General features: G+C 38.9%; 1 protein-coding gene across 1 annotated transcript; it reads left to right on the top strand.

Annotated features, from left to right (window-relative positions):
- Nucleotides 1-2073: 2073 nt before the first annotated feature.
- Nucleotides 2074-18773, top strand: PTGFR (prostaglandin F receptor; the record flags this gene model as incomplete). The annotated part of the gene is made up of 2 exons (XM_079535662.1): nt 2074-2862; nt 18468-18773. The coding sequence occupies 2 exons, from the start codon at nt 2074-2076 to the stop codon at nt 18771-18773; spliced, it is 1095 nt and encodes a 364-aa protein (XP_079391788.1).
- Nucleotides 18774-19939: the final 1166 nt, after the last annotated feature.

A 19939-nucleotide genomic window follows, 5' to 3' on the forward strand; every position in this document is an offset into this window, starting at 1 on the left:
AATATTTTACATTTCATTTCAATTTCATTTTATTTTTAGGCGTATTTCTGTAGTAAAGAGTTTTTTTAATAAAAATTCCCACTCAGTCCTGCACACTGGTGGATGAAAGTGAACTAAGAAATTATCTGTAACTTCAACCTGAATATTTGTTGGGACGCCAGGAACACTTTGATCTTTCTGCCTTATTTGTCACAGAACTAGCCCCTCATCTGGCCATATTGTTGTCCTGTTGCTCCAGTGGGGAAATGTCCTACACAATGCTGTTAGCACTGAGTGATCTGTTAGGTGCAAGGGGTGCATCTAGCGATGTGCACATCTTCATCCCATGCAGCATTCCGCGGGCTGTCCATTCCTGAGCCCCCTCTCCACTGTGAAGGGGTGGTTGGGCAGAAGTGATGAACAGTAAAGTGGCATCTGGCAGTTAACAGATGCAGGTTGCCACAAGGGCTGTGCAGTTGCAGATGCAATGCCGTGGGCAGCAGCTCATCCTACCAAGCGATATTGCTGCCTGATGCTGTAGTGGAAAGAGGCAATGTGGCTCTTCCATTACCAGAGATTCACCATCTGCACTCAGGCACAGCAAGGCAGCACCTGCTCTGGGCTGGTGTGCGAGGGATGCTCTCCTGCATCTCTCCCTGTTCCGGTCGGAGGGTTCGGTCTCGAGCCATAGAGTTAGGGCCTACGCTCAGCGTCTTCGAGGCCCGAATTGCCGAAGAGGGCTGGGAAAAGGCGACGCTGGGTTGGGGCAGGTGCTGCACGCCCGGTCGGCGGCACCACCGATATCGTTCTCTCCGGGGCCGGCAGCGACGGGCGGAGAGGGAGGCCGGGAGAGAAGGCGGAGGCGGACGGGAGGCGGGCGGCGCCGGGCGGTCGCCGCGGGGAGGCGGCGGCTGCGGACCGGGCGGCGGAGGCCGGCGGGGGACCGCGCTGCTCCGCCGCGCCTCTGCCGGCGCGGCGGAACGGAGGTGAGCGGGGGGCGGCGGTGGCGGAGCGGCGGTGGCACTTGTGCCCGGCGTGGTGGGGCGCTCCGCCCCCGGCGGCGCCGCGCTCTTAAGGGCGCTGCTCGGTTGCGCTTCCCCGCGGCACTGCTGCCCTCCACGTGCTGGGCGCTCGGAGCCGCGCGGTGCCGGAGCTGCCGCGCTGGCAGCCCTGGGCAGGGAGGTGGGGAGTGGGGGGGACAGACGACGGTGCTCGGTTCGGGTTCGTGCCGGCTGCGCTCCCCGTCGGCAGTCCTTAACGCTTGTAGTATCGCTGGCGTGGGCTCAGCTGCTTTCATCGGATCTGTTTCAGTAACCGAGCCACTTCACTCTTTGTGTTATGCGCTGTTAAAGCCTACTGGTTCTTTCTGCATGAGGAGTTTTTGCCATCAGGAATGTCCTCAGATGAGAGATAAAGTGTAGAGTAACTCGCAGAATTGGCTACTCTATAAGTGATCGCTTCAAGTCCACGTTCAGAAAGGGTACAAATTCTCTGGAGGCTTCACTGCCGGTTGCGTTAAAGCTTTAAAATATCGGCTTGTGAGAGGAGAATGACTTGGAAGATGTTGGGACATTGTTTTGAAAATAAGTGCTTAAAGTGAGGGAAGAAAAACAGTGTGATTATCATCTCAGAACATTCCCAATCCAGTGTTTCATTTTTGACTTCGTTCAGGTTGGTGAATACTTTCATTCTAAGAGTATGATACAAAAACATTTGTTTATATACGTAGTTGAACCGCAAGAATATACTTACTTCTCTGATCAGATGTATGTGTACATTACGTATATTATATATTATACTTGCAGAAAGTATCAAGGTACTGTAAAATACCTGTATTAAATAATGCATGCAGATAATTACTTTATCCTGTGGCTGCTGCTCTATAATATGATGCCATATCATAGCACACAGAGAATAGGAAAATTAGATTTGTACCACAGACAAACATTATGGGATTTCTGCTTCAAATGTCTTTTGAACAATAGTATGCTTTTTACACTGTGTATGTCTTATTATTATTATTTTTAAATTACAGATGCCTTCTGCTTGCAAGGCTGCTGAAATGTGTTGAGCACTGCCTCTCATCCCCCAACCATGAACAGTTCAAAATCACCAGGGCTGGCTGCATTTGGAATCTTAAAAAATACAACCTGCCACACAGAGAAGAAGATTTCCGTTTTCTTTTCAATAATTTTCATGACAGTGGGAATTTTGTCCAACAGTCTCGCAATAGCAATTCTCATGAAAGCGTATCAGAGATTTAGACAGAAGTCCAAAGCCTCTTTTTTACTTCTTGCTAGTGGCTTGGTCATCACCGATCTCTTTGGCCACCTCATCAACGGAGCCATCGCAGTGTTTGTGTATGCATCGGACAAAGACTGGATTCGGTTTAACCAGTCCAACATTCTTTGCAGTGTTTTTGGCATCTGCATGGTTTTCTTTGGTTTGTGCCCACTTTTCCTGGGCAGTGTGATGGCTGTTGAACGTTGCATTGGAGTCACCAAGCCAATATTTCACTCCACAAAAATGACTTCTAAACATGTGAAAATGATGTTGACTATGGTATGTCTGTTTGCTGTTCTTATAGCTTTGCTGCCTATTCTTAGGTTTAGAGCCTATCAAATTCAAGCATCGAGGACCTGGTGCTTCTATAAAACAGAACATGTTGAGGACTGGGAAGACAGATTTTATCTCTTACTTTTTTCTTGCCTTGGGTTACTGGCCCTTGCTATTTCATTCTTGTGCAATGCTGTCACAGGAATTACCCTCTTAAGGGTCAAATTTAAAAGTCAACAAAGACAAGGCAGATCGCATCATTTTGAAATGATCATTCAGCTCTTGGCTATAATGTGTGTTTCTTGCATTTGCTGGAGTCCATTCCTGGTAAGAGCCTAATGTGTTTGCCAATTTTTAATGCACGTCACTGTATAAAACTTATATTTTTTTATCTCCAGGTTTAAAGGTGATTTAGCTGCGACAATAGCTCCAGTCATATTTGAATATATTTATTTTACAGCGTGTTGCCTGTGATGTGTGTACATTTGCTGCTATATCAAAATTACTAATTATTCTTTACCTCTAGTCATAAGTGAAGTACACTGAGCAAATAAGATGTGTAGGGAATGTGAATACCGGTGCAGACAGTGGTAGCAGATGGGTAATGGAATAATTTAAAACAAATATTGACCTCGTTCAAAAATTCACTGAAATCTTGGAGTGGCAATTCTATTTAGTCTGTACTGTGGTTCCTGTCAGTTTTTATTTATGCTAGCCTGTTCTTTGTTATTATTACAGTTTACTGCTACTTGTGAACTATGCTACAGAAGATAACAGTTAAGAACATAAAAATTCTCCATTCCATTAGCAGGGTATTAAGGGCTTTGCTTTAGAGTTATGTAAAAAAAACAAAAACAGCTGGCAGTAAAAAAAAAACAAAAAACAAAAAACAGTTGGCAGTAGGTTAATGTAAAAATTTGGTTCAGACCTGATCAAGCTGTGTTTGTAATCCAGACAGATCTCTAGCAAAGCTGCTCTGTGTGCTCAGGGCTTTCTTAGCTGTGCGGGCTGTAACTTAGGGCTCAGTGCTAGTAAGTGCTGTGACTCTTCCAAAGCAGTCGGTGCTGCTCAGGGTACTGTGTGCTGTCAGTGAATGGTGTCAATGGAAATGGGATTATGATATGGCAAATAATTTGACGGCTCCTGTGTTATGATGGCTTTTTGAAGGTGTTTAATGATGTAAACCCAACTGAAGCTGTTTTAATTTTTAGCTAGGGTGAGAAAGGTTAACCACAATTAATATTGAAGCTTAATTTGTATCCTAGATACAGTGTCTAATAGTTTTTCTCTGACGTGAACAAGGAGTGAATTTGGTTAGAGTTTACAAAAATAGAAATCTAAATCTGAGATCCAGCCATATCTCTCTCATGTTCTCACCAGCTTTGGTATAGTGTGGAGGTACCTGAACTGCTTCTAAATAGGATTCCAACAGCTGCAGCAGCTGGGTATATCTGGCAGATAACAGCCAATTAACCCGCTGCCACAGATGTGAGGGAGAATGCAGGGGTATGCCTATGCCTTGCTGAAATGCACAAAAACTGCCACTTGTGTTCAACCGTGACAGAATTTCCCCTGCTTCTCTACTGATTTTTCTAGACTTGCTCTACAACATAGTTGAAATTCATGTTAGCTTTTGTCAGTGTCCTGATTGATGAATATGCAGTGTAAATAAAGTCATCAGAGCAGTCCAGCAAGCTCATGTAGTGACCTTACTTCCAGTAATTTCCAACACTTAAAAAATTCATTTGGGACAAGACAAAGAATGGTTGTCAAGAAAAACAACAGAAAGGGTGGCTTTAATTTTCATAGGTAAACAATAATTTATCCTTCTCTGACATTTATTTTTGTACAAAGTAACTTTCCTTAAAGGCTGCAGTTACTTTGCTTGTCAAAAGAGCTGTGGATTTTCCATTTAAAGAGGAGGTGTTTCATTTATCCAGCATTTGAAGGAACACTGAGTTGCAACTATTCTGTTTGCTCTTGGTAGCTTGGGTGATTTCTTATACTTTTCAATTTTCATTTATGAAACCATTTTTTAAAATGTTGACAATCTTTAGTAAAATCACAGAGCTACTTTTCTTATAAATATTGACCGTCATCTAGGCTGTAGTTTAGAGTGAATTATTATTCCAGCAGGAATTTTTTTTCATAGTCTTTTTAGAGCATGGTGGTCTCATCAGCTGGTGAGATAGTGACTGATTTCTTCCTTAAATTTGGTATTACTTGGTAGTTTTTGAGAATATGTTGCATAGGAGGGTAATGCACAAGCAATTCTGGTCTATTCATCAGATGCTGTATAAATTTCATGGTGCAAATCTCTTATGCTTTCTGTGCATTGCGAGCTCTCAGTGTTTTGCTCCTACACTGCTTGAACTGAGGTGCACCAAACTATCACCAAAGTCAGCCCATCAGTATGGAAAAGAGTTTTGCACTATGAGCAAATAAATGTGAGAAATGAGAAGTTTAAAAATTCTGTGTAAGATAGGATTTAGTTCCTGGAAGTAAGTTTCAAGGAAGCGAACAATTAATGGTTAGGTAGAGAGTTTGGGAAGTGCAGCAAAACCTTGGTGTAGACTGAGCTGTTGGGATTGCAGAAACTACATCAGAATTAATTATCTAAATTACCAACTTTCTCTTAGCTTTGAAAGCATTCTGCTCAGAAATCACCAAGAGAATTGTAAGCACTGTGTTAATGTAGCAAGCTTCACTGAACAGCAGTGAAGCATGCGGATTGAGTGCAATAAAGTTTTGCTAAGAATGTACTGTTAAAGCGCTGCAACGAAGAGATCCAGAGTTTATTGAGGTGTATGATTTATGGTGAATTGTTGCTTCAAATCTGAAACCTCTCAGGGCCTTTAATTTGTTAAATTAATGGTTTAGATTCCACAGTTTGAGCAGCGTATACTTACAAAAGTTTATCTTCAAATAAATATATTCAGGCATCCATAAATGAAATTATTTGACAAAATATCTAATTGCATTTATTTTGCATTCATTTGCTTGTTTAATTTTTTCTTAAGGTGAAATCTAGAAGTGTTAGTCTTTGAAACTGAGAACTTTGCCTATGCCCTCTGACCTATGGGGTGTATATCATAAAATGTTATTTGAGAGTGACTCACCCCTGTCTAAACCAAAGGAATTAGAAACCAAACAAACATTTTGAAGAGAAGGCAGAGGAAGGTGAGATAGTTTATGCCACATGTGGTTTGCAAATACTGGCGTTGGGATTTATTCAAAGTTATTCGCCATCTGACAGGGGTTTATTTTGTTTATTTTTCTTCTATTTTCAATCTAGTCTGGTGTTACGTCAGTCGTCATATATGCGTGGATAGCAAAAGTCTATCCAATATTGTAGTCTGGAGCAGATTTACTTTTTGCTGCATTTTCATATATACATATATATACACACACACACACACACACACATATGTATATGTTTGTTTGTTTGTTTGTTTTAAGTGGAGTTATGTTACTGTACTTTCTTAAAATCTCCTTTAAATGGCATTAGACCCATCACCCTTCTCAGTGCCCAGTGTGGAAATGAGCTTGCAAAAAACAGGTGTGTATACAAAAAATACATAATATTATAATCTGTCACCACCTCTCTTTTAAGACTCCTGGAGATCTGTAGCATTTTGCAGAAACAGAGCCTGTAGTTTGGCTGGGACTGTTGGACAGGGACTTTCTTCTGAGTTCTTTTGTGAAGCTCTCTTTTATCTTGTTTGCTTCTCAAAAATGGGCAACTTTCTCAAGTTCTCTGCAACTCTGTAGGAATCCTTCCATAAGAGAGTGAGGGGAAGGAGAAATTTCTCATTTAAGGATTGTTATTCCTTAAATTTCTCCGTAATTGTTAATTATAGACAGCAAGGGTTATGTTGGCTGGGAGTTTACAACCTGCTTATTCCTTTGTAGGGAAACATTTATATTCTTTTGAGGAGCTGAAAGGGTGAGGAAACTGACAAAAAAGAGCAAGTGAAATTCATGGGTTTTCCAATAATCTGTGTGGTCAGTGATTCACGGAGGCACATTTATTCTTACAATCCAAATCGTTTTGTGATGGGTAATTCCAGGAATATATGTTCCGAAGATAGTAACATTGACTTCTATGTATAATAACTCATCGTTTTTTATCCTTGCTTGTCTTAGGATACGTGAATTTTGTTGGATAAATTTGGTCCCAAGGGCTTGGATTCTCAAAGCAAATAGCTGAGCTGGAGCATTTTGTGACAAGCACTGCTGATGACATAAATTGTTTTATAAAGTTGGCCTGCCGTGAAACAGCTTGGCTTTGGAGCTATGTTCATTTGAGCAGATCCTAACTTCAGTACATCAGGTTCTCTGGGGCTCAAGGGATAGACACATTTTAAATTCTATTTCTGTGAAAGCAAAGTGAACTTCCTGTAATTATGGACAGGAGGGGTTTATTTCACAGAGAATTTGTCTACAGGAAAAAATTATGATATGGAGAAAAGTCTAACCCTTTTCATATGTGAAACACGTCTTAGCATGCAAAAAATACTGTTAAATTTAAATTATTCTTCTCAAGATCTTTTTTCCATACAGTTATCTGAATCCTCTCTCTCTTTCTCTCTCTCTTTCTCTCTCTCTTTTTCTTTTCTTTGGAAAAATTTGAGTTGTTTATTTCATATAATTAAATCCACTTTTGTTCAGCTGCTATTTTTATTACCTAAGTTAATTTCTAGCAGTCACTTCTCATGTTATCCCTTGCCTTTCCAATTTGTTATTCTAATTGTGCCTGAACTCTGACTTGGTGTCCTCTGAATGCAGAGATGCTCAATGTTTGCTTTTTGTGCATCTTGGGCTGCACTTAGCTTCCAGATTGTTGAATCAGACCAACCAGAATTCCAGTCTTAATGGTCCTCCAGTGGAAACACTGCTGGAGGAGGTGAGAAAGGGAAGTGCTGTGTTGAAGGGTGGCTCTTAGTGCAATATCCTTACCCTGGCCTCTGACCCAGTTGTTCCACTGGATATTTCAGGTACTGAGGCAAGCTCACGGTTGGTATGTGATTAAGGAAGTTGGTGGATTGCAGGTTTACAGTAACTAAATTCTAGGCCATGTTGTTGCATATAATAGAAGGCACTTTTCTGTAGCAGGCAATCCTCTGTGAACGTCATTTTCATGTTTATGTATGTGTACTCACATGTATACATGAACAACAACACTTTGCCAGGAGTTTATACCCAAGTTGCACTTGAAGAGTCTTAACATATTCTTTTATAAGGTGTCTGATTTTCCTTTGTTCTAATGTATGCTTATAGGAACAAGGGGTATCATTTATATGGGCTCGTTGTTTTTTTTAGCACTGTTTGTTTGCCTTCAAGTTTTGTTGGCTACTAAAGAACTTAAGTTACTTAAAAGTTTCTCTTGTGCTCTCTGGCTGATGATTTTCACAGTTGGAAAATGCAGCTGGCACAAGTCCCAGGATGCTAGTCCACATCTCACCAGTGGGGCCCTTGTAGTTGAATGCAGGGCAGCCTCCGGGCTCTCCTGGGTGACTCCTTGGCCACAGCCACTGCTAATGCCACTGCCTGTCACAGCTGCAGCCTGCATGAGCTTGCTTGCTTCACAGACATGTTAGAATCATGGAATTACTTAGGTTGGAAGGGATCTTAAAGACCTACTCCAACCCCCTGCCGTGGACTGGGTGCCCCCCACAAGATCAGGCTGCCCAGTACCCTATCCAGCCTGGTCTTGGGCGCCTCCAGGGATGGGGAACCCAAAATTGACACTCAGGGTTGCATTGCTGAAGTGTTGCTATGCCATTCCTAATGTTCACTGTAGGCTGAAATAAATTGCAGACTTTAGAGATTAATGAGATTGAAAAGAACACTGATGCTCCAACGAGTAAGTCCACCTAAAATAATATTGAATTTCAAAGACACTCTTAGTGTTCAAAATCATTCTGTTCATGCTTTCACCTTTTGCAGTTTGTAGAGCTCTTAATGTCTTTGCCTTTCTGAGAAATATGATTCATTTTTTAAAAATGTTTTTTACTGTGGGCCAGGACTTAGTTTATCATAGACTACTTAGAAAGTCTCTATTAAATGTGGCTGTTTGTAATGCAAATGTAAATGTTTGCCTCCCTCTCACAGAAGGCAGGCAGTTGAGCAGTTCTCAACAGTAAAGAAGAAATGAACAGTAGTCAACATGTTGTCCTGCGGTAGGGATGGGAACCAGGAAGGAAAGAAGATCTGAGGCTGACAGGTTGTCCTCCATCAGTAAAGACTGGAAGAAGCATAATTATAGTTATTTATGTTTACGTGTGCTGTTTAGAAAAACTTATGTAAAGCCTTTTTCTGAAAATGCAGTGCCATCAGGATGCATTGAGTTTACTTTGCTTTGGATAGATTAAGAGGCAGAATTTCAACCATGTGAAAACACTGCATTTTCAAAATAATGTGCTACTTCACTTTTCTTTCAAAATTGCTTGCCACTTGATTTTTAAATTTGAATTTTAACTATTAAATTAAGCCATGATAGTTTATAAATTGAAACAATATTTAATTCCAGATAGATGTCAGTGGCTATCACAGAAATTTTTGATTATTTTTTTTTTCAGTTTTGAAGTTACCATTCGTATTCTGAAAACCTAAACTAAGTTACACTCTTTAACCTCCTCTCCTTTGTTCAATTGGCATGCTGTGATAGATACAGAAAGATATAGAGGTGCTTTCCAATTTTGCTTGATAGGAGTGGACTCTCCCTGTTTCCTAGGTATGACACTTATTTGGGCCTTTTTTGCTTGAAAATATCGTGCAGTGCATAACCGTTTTTGGAAAATGTCATACACTGCATAACCATTTTTGGATTGTTATTTTAGGAAAGATCTTTTTTCTGTCTATCAGAAGCCTTTAAATGGTAAACTTCTCATGGAAAAGTCTCACGGACAAATACACCCACATGGAGTAACTCCAGAAACTTACCAGGTTTTACAGGACAGACTTCTGTGTGGAATACACGTTCATATATTTTGTAAGATAATCACTGTGCTATTATGGTGTTAATTCTTATTTATAATCTCTATGAAAAATACTACTTTTTAGCAGAAGTTACTTATCTCAGTAGTGCAGAATCTGTTAGTGTCTGAGAGAATACTTTGGTTTCACCTCTGGGAAATAGTCTGTTTAAAGTAGAGCAATTCTAATTCAGTTCTTTTCATTCTTGTTTCATCTGCTTTTAAGACTTAAACTTTACATTTAAATAATCAGGAATTGAGGAATTACAGCTGTTTACTTGGGTTATAAACTCCTGCAGGAAGGAAAGGTTCTGCTTTTTGTGTGCGTGTGCAGCGTGGAGCAGAACAGGAGCACATCACCATACTGGGATCTGTGAATGTTGCTCTTAGAAATCATAATGATCTGGTAGCAGAACATTGCCAAAATGACATTACACAACAGTTATGGTGAATTTTTGGTAAATGCAGTTTATTTTTTAAGATTCATTCTCGTATTGGATGAGATTAAATAGCTGAGTAGAACCTGAGTTGTGCTGTAGGCAGTACACCACCTCTTGCTGAAGGATACTTCTTATCTACTACAGACAGAGCAGGAGAGAGGTGGAGAATAAGCTTTTTCTTAGGAGCTCCTCTTAATGAGCTGTGTGAAGACCTGTGTGTGTCAAACTGCAGGTTCAGCATTGGAACTGTTTCTGCATGATTGCCTATAGGAAGCTGAATAGTGCCTCAATACTAAACTGCCAGAAACCAAGAATTACGTTCTCATTGGAGAACAAGAAGTTAATGTCTCTTCAACTTGCCATCTCAGACCTGTGTGCTGCCAGCACTCCCATCTTCCTGACTGCATGAAATTGTGTTAAAACAGTCCATACAGGTGATAGCAATTTGTTGTATGATCTACAGTGTCTTAGTGTGGTAGTGTATTAGAAATAAAAGCGAATCTATGTAATAGTCACTTATGTTTACCAGAAGTGTGGGTTTGCAGAAGCACTAAGAAATAAATCAGTCTTAAATGGAGATTCGATTTTTAGTTTCTTCTCTACCAAAAAGGTCATCCAACTGCATAGCAGTCCCTTCTAATTTATTTGCCAACCTCAGAAATAAAAATATTTTAAATTAAATATTCCAATTTTGTAAATGTAATTTAAATTTATTAACTCTGGTAGTTCAGTTCATAGCTTCTGAGTGCACTTCTCTCACGTGATATATGGAATAAGTTACTTTAGTAAGGGAATGCTTCACACCTTCCTTTTCCTCCAACCAGATCTGTAAATACAGCAAATCAGATAACATGAAGTAACTGGTATTTCTGTCCATATTTTAAAATGTTCTCATTTTTCTTTACTATATAATTGTATGTATGGTGAACATAAACACACGTAAAATATAACTACAAATTAACTTTTTTTTTTTCCTATGCTCAAGTAATCAAGGCTATGGTTTCTCAGAACATTAAATAGGAGGTCTGACCCCTTCGATAGATAATAGGTTCATCACTTTTTTTAGATCTGTCATTACTTGAGGCCTTGTGGGCATGTTGCACATCAATGCCATCTGCATTCTAGAAGAGATGAAGAGGCTACTATGTGTCATGACATACTCAGAGTGGAATTCTTCTCCCTTTTTTTCCTGCTTCTACTGTGTATGGGTATCTGTTATTTCAGTTGTATCTGCCTTGAAAGCCTGCAAAAGCCTGCATATATGTGCCATTCCTCTGAAGTTAAGGAGTGATTACTGCAAGAAATCCTTGGAGAATTCACCCTAGGTTTATCAAATCTGAGAGAATGACAAACATGACAACCTGACAAGCAATTCCTGCAGCCTTTATAGGATCACATTTTTCTGCTCTTGAAGAAGTGAGAGGTTTGCCTCTGGTTGGTAGTAGGTGCTGAATCTATATTGCATCTTTCCTCGTATGTGTAAATCCAGTGAAGGATAACTTCAGCAAGTTATGAAGCAGCATGAATGTGATGGTAATTGGAAAGGCACCACCATTACCTATTTCTAAGGCATTCATTTGATCTCTTGCATAACAGTAAATGCTGAGTTCGTTGTATAGTTATGGACCTTTGCAGCTCCTTCGTCCTCTTCCAGATTGTCTGTATATAGTCTGTTTTTTCTTCATTCTCACAGTTGTTTCACTCCTCCCAGTATTGTGTGTTTCTTGTGATTCTTTATTTGGGCATTTGTATTAGTCAGTGAAGTTATATTGCTTCTGTGTAAATCAGTGAGAGTATTTATTTAATCAATTGAAGATGTGATTATTTTCCAAGTGACTGTGAAAGTGTGCAAGCAAATCCAATACAAAAGAAGTGATATACTAATTCCTGGCTATGAAGGTTTTCCCAGCTGTCTCTCTTGGAAGAGGGGATGGATCCTGAATATGTATAGCTCATACATCTTTAAACACTTACTTTGCTATATTGTGTTTCTCAGGATGATCCTTATAAATACTCTATTGTTTTCTGGTCCTGAGAGATCTCACAGTTGTTCTTAAAGTTTCAGCATTGGGTAAAAAATATTTTCATTTTATCTGTAAAATTAATTTTCCATGCAAAAGATTTTTGCTGTATGCCTTGTTAGGCAGCAACACAGTCTATGCATTTTCAGTATGAAGTGAGTCATCTACTGTTTTCAATGCTAAACTCTTCTCTATCCGTATCCATTGTTCTTTCAGTTCAAGTAAGTTAATCAATTAAGCTGCTAGAGTAATTATATTGTCAGTTAGCTGAACAAAAGTATGGGTAATTTTGAGGGAGAGAAGAGAAGGGAAAAAAGACCATCAGTCTAATATTGAAAAAATCTGGATTCTTTTGAAGAAACAAAGAGAAACTGGAATGTTTTGTTCAAGGCCAAGATGAATATAGGTTATTGTAGGTATTCTTCAAGTGGAAAGCTGACAGAAAATAAAATCTCTGGTTTTAGTTTTAGCTAGTGTTTGCTAGTATGTGCACATCAAAAACATTGCATTTCTGCCTTACAGAGAGCATGATAATGCCAGAGGCAGTAAAGATATAAATGGTGAGTATAAAGTTATGGTACTCTACATTTTATTCAGTAATTTTGATAAATTCTTGCATACATAAAAATGTCATTTCAAATGATGCTTCTAAATGTTTGTTCAGAAAGCATATTGCCATGCATAAATATTTTGCCTGGAGCTGTAAAAACACAGATGGTGAAAATATCCCCCTGGCTCTTGTGGCACAGTAATAGAGCGCAATAGACTGTAAGTCCTCTGCAGACCTGAGCCTGCTTGAGGAGAGCAGAAAGCCAAGAAGAGCTGATTGGCCTCAGTGAGGAGTAGTTATCAGGCAAGGTCAGGTGGTGTCTGTATGCTGCCAGGCTGTGGTCCTTTGGTGTTTAGTTGCGGTGAGGTCTGACCTACCAATTTTCAAGGGTGGTTTTGATCTTGCCAGAAGAAGAGATGACTCACATTCAGGAGGCAGTGTCATTGGCTTTTGAAGAATTACCTGATTATATAGGATCAACTGAGTTTGAGAAAGAAAGATTTGAAATTATGTTCACGGGCTTCATACAAAATGTTGCATTATGTTTTGCAGAATGACAGAATCGTAGGGATTGGAAGGGATCTCTGAAGATAACCTAATCCATCCCCCACTGCTGAAGCAGGTTCTGAGCTCTGAGTGTATTTTCCTTTACAATACCTAAAAGGCTTACATAGCTCTGTGCTAGAGATGGTAAATATATGGAGCACACGGAGGCTAAATAAGCAGCCACAGATGGTTTTGCAACTTCAGCTACCTCTGGTCCAAATCTTTTCAGGTTGTGTCCTGTCCTTCCCACAGAGGATTGTGACACTGGCAGGGAAGATATCTTGGACTGAGTTTAACGGAATACTAAATAAATAGGAATTGTTAAGGATGTATAACATGGCAGGTAGTTGTCACCTTTCTTGATTTATGTGTGATAGATTGGAACTTGATTTCAAGAAGCAGACACAGATTTTCCCTGAGCTGAATAGTGAGCCAGTGGATCCATTATTAATTGAAAATGGCAATTTTTTTTACAGAATATATGGCAGAAAAGGAGAATCCCTTATTTAACTTCTGCTTGTGAAGAGCTGAGTCTGCAAAACTTTACACATGGAGGCAAAAATAAAATGAAGCATACACAGCTTTGTTGCAACAAATGCTCAGTTGATATACTGCAGTATTTATGAAACTGTATATGCAATCTGCTGTCAATGTTTCTTCCTGTTTTTAGGTGATACAAAGTTGTACATCAAATGTACATGGAATTTTGATTTCCTACTCTCTCTCTTCCTCTCCTTTGCATTTATTTTCTTAGTTTGTCTTTAGAGAATATTATAGAGAATATTATAAATTATTGTCTTCTAATCAGATCTTACCTACAGCAAACTGCAACTTCTTTGAAGTGCACTTGAACAATGGCAGTTTCAAAAACTTCCAGAAGTTTTTAAAAAATGAAATAGATATGTATTTTTTGTATCCATAGAGAGCATGGAATGCTACCCTGTGTCCTGTGTGGTTTAGAAGGAGGGGATTTGCATTTTGGATTCAACATAGGCATCCATGACAGTGACAAAATATAACAACTCTGCAAATACTGGAAAAAGCATGGACTTACCTTGATGGAAATTCTCATAAATTCTTTCAATGGAATCCTAAAAAAGAAGTTTGAGAAGGTCTGTGAGGCTCCTACAAAGAAATGGAGACTAAAGGTTGACCTGCAGCGGGAGAGAATTTCTGATATTTGTTTGCAAACAACAGAATTTGCCTGTCTGCTCTTTCCATACCAATCTTTTGGTGATGGGCTTTTTATCTGGTTTCCTGAAGGATAAGGATAGAACCTGTTTTTAGAGTTTACAAGCTGAAATGCATCAAAGTAATACTAAAGTTTGCCTTATTTCCTAACTAGCTTTAGAGTCTGCTTCTTGTTTTGACTGACTGTCCTTCAGGCTTAACAGGAATGCAACTGATCAGCACTGCCATTTAGCTTGTTAGTTATTCTCATCTAATTGAGATCCAATTGGAAGGGAAATTAAAGACATGCTGTTTATATTTGGAGAGTGGTGTGAAGCTCTGGAGCTAGCTGCTTTTTTTGTTTTGTTTTGCTTTGCTTTCCATTTTCTTGCACTGAGCTCTGTGCTAAGGAAAATGAAAATTCTCTAATGCTAAATGAAAGATGCAGTTGCAGAAGTCAACAATTTGAAAATGTTTTAAAACTTTTTCATGTGACATTTTGGATTTTGAAAAGTAAGCTTTATTTGTAGTGAAACCTAAAATTGGAAAAAATAATGGAGAAGTTTAATGCATTGTGTCAAGTTTGTGCTTGACACAAGTTTGGACTTGTGTGTATTTATTTTGGGGTACAGGGAGCTCTTTGGTCGTAATTCAAACCAGTACATGAGTCAGAGAAACTTTGTTTAAAGAGTCAGTGTTTTTAACTAATGCTTTTAGAGTTATTTTCCTAAAGAACATTTGAATTGTATTGGTTATATCAAGTAATACTTCCATTTTTTCAAAAGCCAAGGAGACATATTACAGCTGTATCCATATAAGCATTGTGTAACTCAGCAAAATACTTTCTGGATTTTCATACTACTAAATATGTTAGAAAATGTCATGAGTTACATTTCTTATTTACCAGCTGGGGATTCATTTTTTGAGTCATGCTGCTGAATTTGAATGGCTGTTAAAATAAGTTGTATAGGTCAAGCCAGATAGGATACAATCATAGAATCATCAAGGTTGGAAAAGAGCTACAAGATCATCCAGTCCAATCATGTTGCATTTCCCTCTTCCTTCCTGGCTACAGGCAACAGAATTCCTTAATCATATTAATCTGATAGTCCTGCAGGAAAAGAAGAAAGCACATTGTTCTTTAAATTGGTTTCTCAGCTTGGACCTAATTATTGAGCAGTATTAGCCAAACAAGAAAAAAACTGACACTTCTGTGCCTTCAGAGAAGGTCTTGCTCCCGTAAGTAATCACTGTAGCAATCTCTGGAGACTTCTGCCAGTTGTGACATGACTTTCTCATACCTATGCAGCAAAAACAGACTGAGGTTTTGATTCATCTGAGAACTTTAAGGGATGGTAGTGAATGAGGCCTTCTAACTGTTTATGATTTCAAAATGATTTGAATTTAAAATTAAATAAGGATGAATATTAAAGTGTGATAGTAATGATTTATAATGAACTCAGTCTATGTTCTTCTCTTTGTTCTCTGTTGGTGTGCTATTGGTTTCATATGCCTGAAGCCTTCTTACTTGTTGTCTTATGTACAAAAGAGCTCCCTGAGCAGTGCAGACTGTTTAGAGAAGTGGATTTATTTCAGTTTATATCCAGAGATGAAATGGTGGAGCCGTCTCTGTCACTGCTGCTATTCTGTGTTTTAGGATAAAAATACTTAGCTGGACTGAGATTCTTACTCTAGGCCTATATAGAATTCTCAGCCTCACAGATCTTCAAAAAGTTGGTATATTGCTTTATGATGGCGTTAGTTATCCCTACCCCCCCTCTCCCCAGATAGCTTCTAATTAGTTTCTTATTTTTGAATAACACTCCTAAATAATTTAAGAAAATTCTTATTTTGTGAAACACAATCTGTAGATAACATTTTATCTCAATACTTCCAATACTGGGATTCACAGCTGACTTGCTTAAGCATTTGTCTACATGCACAAGCTGTACCTTCTATTTGCTACTTGTATTCAAATGCATTATTCTATGTACATCCTGTGTTCATAAGACATAACTTAAATGTCCCAGATGAAGATTATCCAAATATCAAAATCTGTAAAATTATGTATCAGGTTTCCTGATCGTTAGATAAGTGTTTTAAGGACAGCCATTGTCCAGACAGAGTTACTTAGTGTTCAGGTAGCAAGTTGAACAACAAATAAGTTTATTCACTTAGAAGTTATTAATACTAAATAGAAAGGAATCTGAAGTTTGCTAGACATGTAAGAAAATGATATTTTTTCAAAATGCAGATGCAGCTACTCTTCTTAAGTAACAACCTCTGCTGCCTTTTACTCTGGGGATAGAATTCATTTGGATTTGGCATTTATTAACTTTGCAGAATAAGAGAGAAGAACAAATGGAATTGTGAAGTACACACAGAAACATCAAGAAGCAAATTAGGAAGCTGTATATCTGTATTAAGCCAAACATGCTATATATCAGATAAGAATGTTAGTCTGAACTATGTTGTGTTGTCCTTTGCTGCCTGTTCTACTTACATGAATAAGGAGTACTCCATCTGAATTTGGCTTGTACTGGACCTCTAATAAATAAAATGTTGGACTGTCTTGAGAAAACATCCAGTGCAAAAGTCAAAGGACTTGTCTAAGTTTGGGTGGGCTGCTGATGTCAGAAAGGAATGCACCCAACAGTTGTGGGGTGAAAGGCAGATTCAATAAACTGACTTGTAGTTATTTTTGTTGGCATGGTGCTCAGACATTCCTCCCCCTCCACTCACTGGTTCCCAGCTGTGCTTCTGCCAGTCTTACCAGCTTCCCTAGGAATGTTCCTGTGGGCTCTCCTCTCTGCTCCCACAGTTGTCCATGCAGAAACTCTTAACCAAATGCCTAACCAAGCAAGTACAGTCTCCTTTTATGCATTCACTCTGTTTTGCATGGAAATTTATCTCCACGTGTGGTGACCTGCAAGATGGAGACTGGGCCTAGCAGTACTTGGAATTATCTTGAAGAAGTAAAATGGGTGTGCTAGAATCTTGACCAGTAGCTTTTTTCTCTTCATTTTTTTTTTTTTTTTTTTAAGTTTTGTTTGTTTACAATGTATCTTTGTGAAAATAGGACTCTGCACTTGTACAGACTGACCCTACCTCTCATCGCTCAATAAATCAGTGTACTCATAGCATCAGTTGCAAAATATCTTGTTTCTTAGTTACTTAACTGTATCACTTTAAACGCTTTGGAACTGAAAGCTGAACAGTGTTTCATCCCACTACCAAAAAAAGTCTTCATGTGCTTTTAACATTAATAATAGAGAGAGATAATTTACTATCCTCTGTCACATTCCTGGCTTTACACAGTCGGGCTTTCTTCACACAGGAACTCAGGTTACAAAACCTCAGTGGCGGAAAGCCTACAGAGGTCTCTACAGGGCAGGAACTCCAACACTGTATGTTTCAGCTGGGCTGGTGATTCAACGCTTAGGCTGCAGCCCTGCAAGGCTGGAGGCCAGCCACATCTTATTGAGCTGTGTTGGGCTTGTGTGCCCATTGAGCGTCCTCTGCCAGAAGTAATCCTGCTGTGCTGGACTGAGAAACTAAATGGTAGTGGGTGGCTGTCCATGTGCAGCATTTCCTTCGTCCTTGCAGGTAAAGAAGACCCTCAGTAGCTGTGCTGGCAAGAGGAAGGATATTGGTGGCCTGTGTCTATGTCACTATACTGTCACTATGGTTTAAATTTTCCTAGAAACTTAACCTCTAGTTATCTTATATTTCTAGGGTAAGTAAATCATATTCTGTTGCATTCATTGCAATGAAATCAATGTGCTGTGTTCTTTATGCAGACTTTCACTTTGAAGGTATGAAAAAGTAAATACTCTTTGTAAAAGTGTTTTGTTCTAATGATGCCCTCTATCCTTTAAAAAGTGCAGCTCTGGAATAGTCTTGTCATGCCTTGTTGGCTTAGGTTCTGGTTAATTTTTTACTCCTTGCTCAAGTCAGTTTCTGTTTTTGGAGGCTCTTCTCTGTCTGGTCACCGTCGTCCATTTAAGTTTCAGCAGTAGTTCAGCAGAAATGCGTATTCATCCTATGTAAGACATGAAAGAATTTATAGAACAATAACTGTTACATGCACGAAAGTATTAACTTTGTAATGGAGATACACTGATGCTTTGAAGATGTAATGCTTAATGATACTGTTGAAAATTTCACTCATGTATATCCTCACTTGCTGTATTTTTTGATGCATAATTTTAAAATGTTCAATTTTCAGGTGTCAATGGCCAGCATTGGGATAAATGCAAGTCATTCAAAGGAGAACTGTGAAACAATACTTTTTGCTCTCAGAATGGCAACATGGAATCAGATTTTAGATCCCTGGGTGTATATTCTTCTCCGGAAAGCCGTACTTAAAAACCTGTACAAGATCACAAGGGGATGTTGTGGCATGCACATCATAAACTTACACATGTGGGAACTCAGCTCCATCAAGAATTCTTTAAAGGTTGCAGCAATATCTGAGTCACCAGTAAGTTCCAAACAAATAAATCTACAGCCGCTCAGCTCAACAGGGCAATAAAGTCAGACACAGCGTATGAAGAGATGATGGAAGCAATGCTCATAGATGGGCAATACTTCACAATGAATTCTAAGGCTCAGTGGCTTGGCATTTGTTTTAAATTGTGAATGATTTTCTCTTGTTGCTTATCAGTTTGATACTGCTACTCCAGAAGATGCATTTGAATGTTTTAGTTCACTTTAGTGTATATCCCTGCCAAATATGGCTGTAGAATGATTAATCTTTGTAGATTTCTCCTAAATACTAAAGAGAACAGGGTTCCAAATCCTTTACCTTAGCAGGATTCTTAAAAAAAAACATACAGGTGAGAAAATGATCTCTAGTTTTTTTAAAAGGGGTAGCTGCATCTATCAGTGATACTTCCAAAGCCTTTTCCAAAGTCATTGCTTCCTATGATAAAATCCACCATCCTTTCCTTGAGGGTGTTCTTTGCTTCTAGGCAATTCATTTTCCCATTGGATGTATAAAAGATGTTGTATCTGTGGCTAACTTACTAAATAATCTAGTTTGTTTGGTTCATTGACTTGAATTCTCAGTTAATTACTGCATGGATTTTTGGGTGAGCTGCAAACTTCATCAGCATATATGTCCCTTCCAATCTCTGATAAAATAGGTTCCCTATGGGAACGCAGTTAGAAGCAAATGAGCTCAGCTTGCTTACAGTTACATTTTAGACCTATTGGTGAGTTGTTAGTCTTTTCAGTAAATTTTATTGAAATGAACAGACATAAAGTTGTGGTTAGTCTGTATAAAGAGTACGGCTTATTTTATTTTTTATTTCCACACTGAAGAAAATTCCTTGAAGGGTTTTTCTAGTTAATAAACAGAAACAGTCATAAGGTACTGTGCTCAACCTGTAAAAGGTTGCACAGGTCTCACGTGTAACAGTTGGGTAGGGAGCTGCACTGTGTGTGTGGTTTTTATTTGTGAAAACAAACTGCATACTTGATGTTGGCAGCATCCATGTCTGAAGTGCTGAGTACATGCAGTATATCTGAAGGCGTCTGAAAATTTCAAGGACTTTATACAGGAGGCCCTTCACCTCTATTGCTGCTAAAAGAAGCATTGGCTTTTGTGAATGTACTTTGTTTAGAAGCAAAAATGAGAGTATCAGACTTCGTAACAGAAGGATTATTTTAAGATATAACTATTTTATTTTTACCTAT

Source organism: Tetrao urogallus, assembly GCF_951394365.1.
Source record: "Tetrao urogallus genome assembly, chromosome: 5".
In the NCBI taxonomy this organism is placed as follows: domain Eukaryota; kingdom Metazoa; phylum Chordata; class Aves; order Galliformes; family Phasianidae; genus Tetrao; species Tetrao urogallus.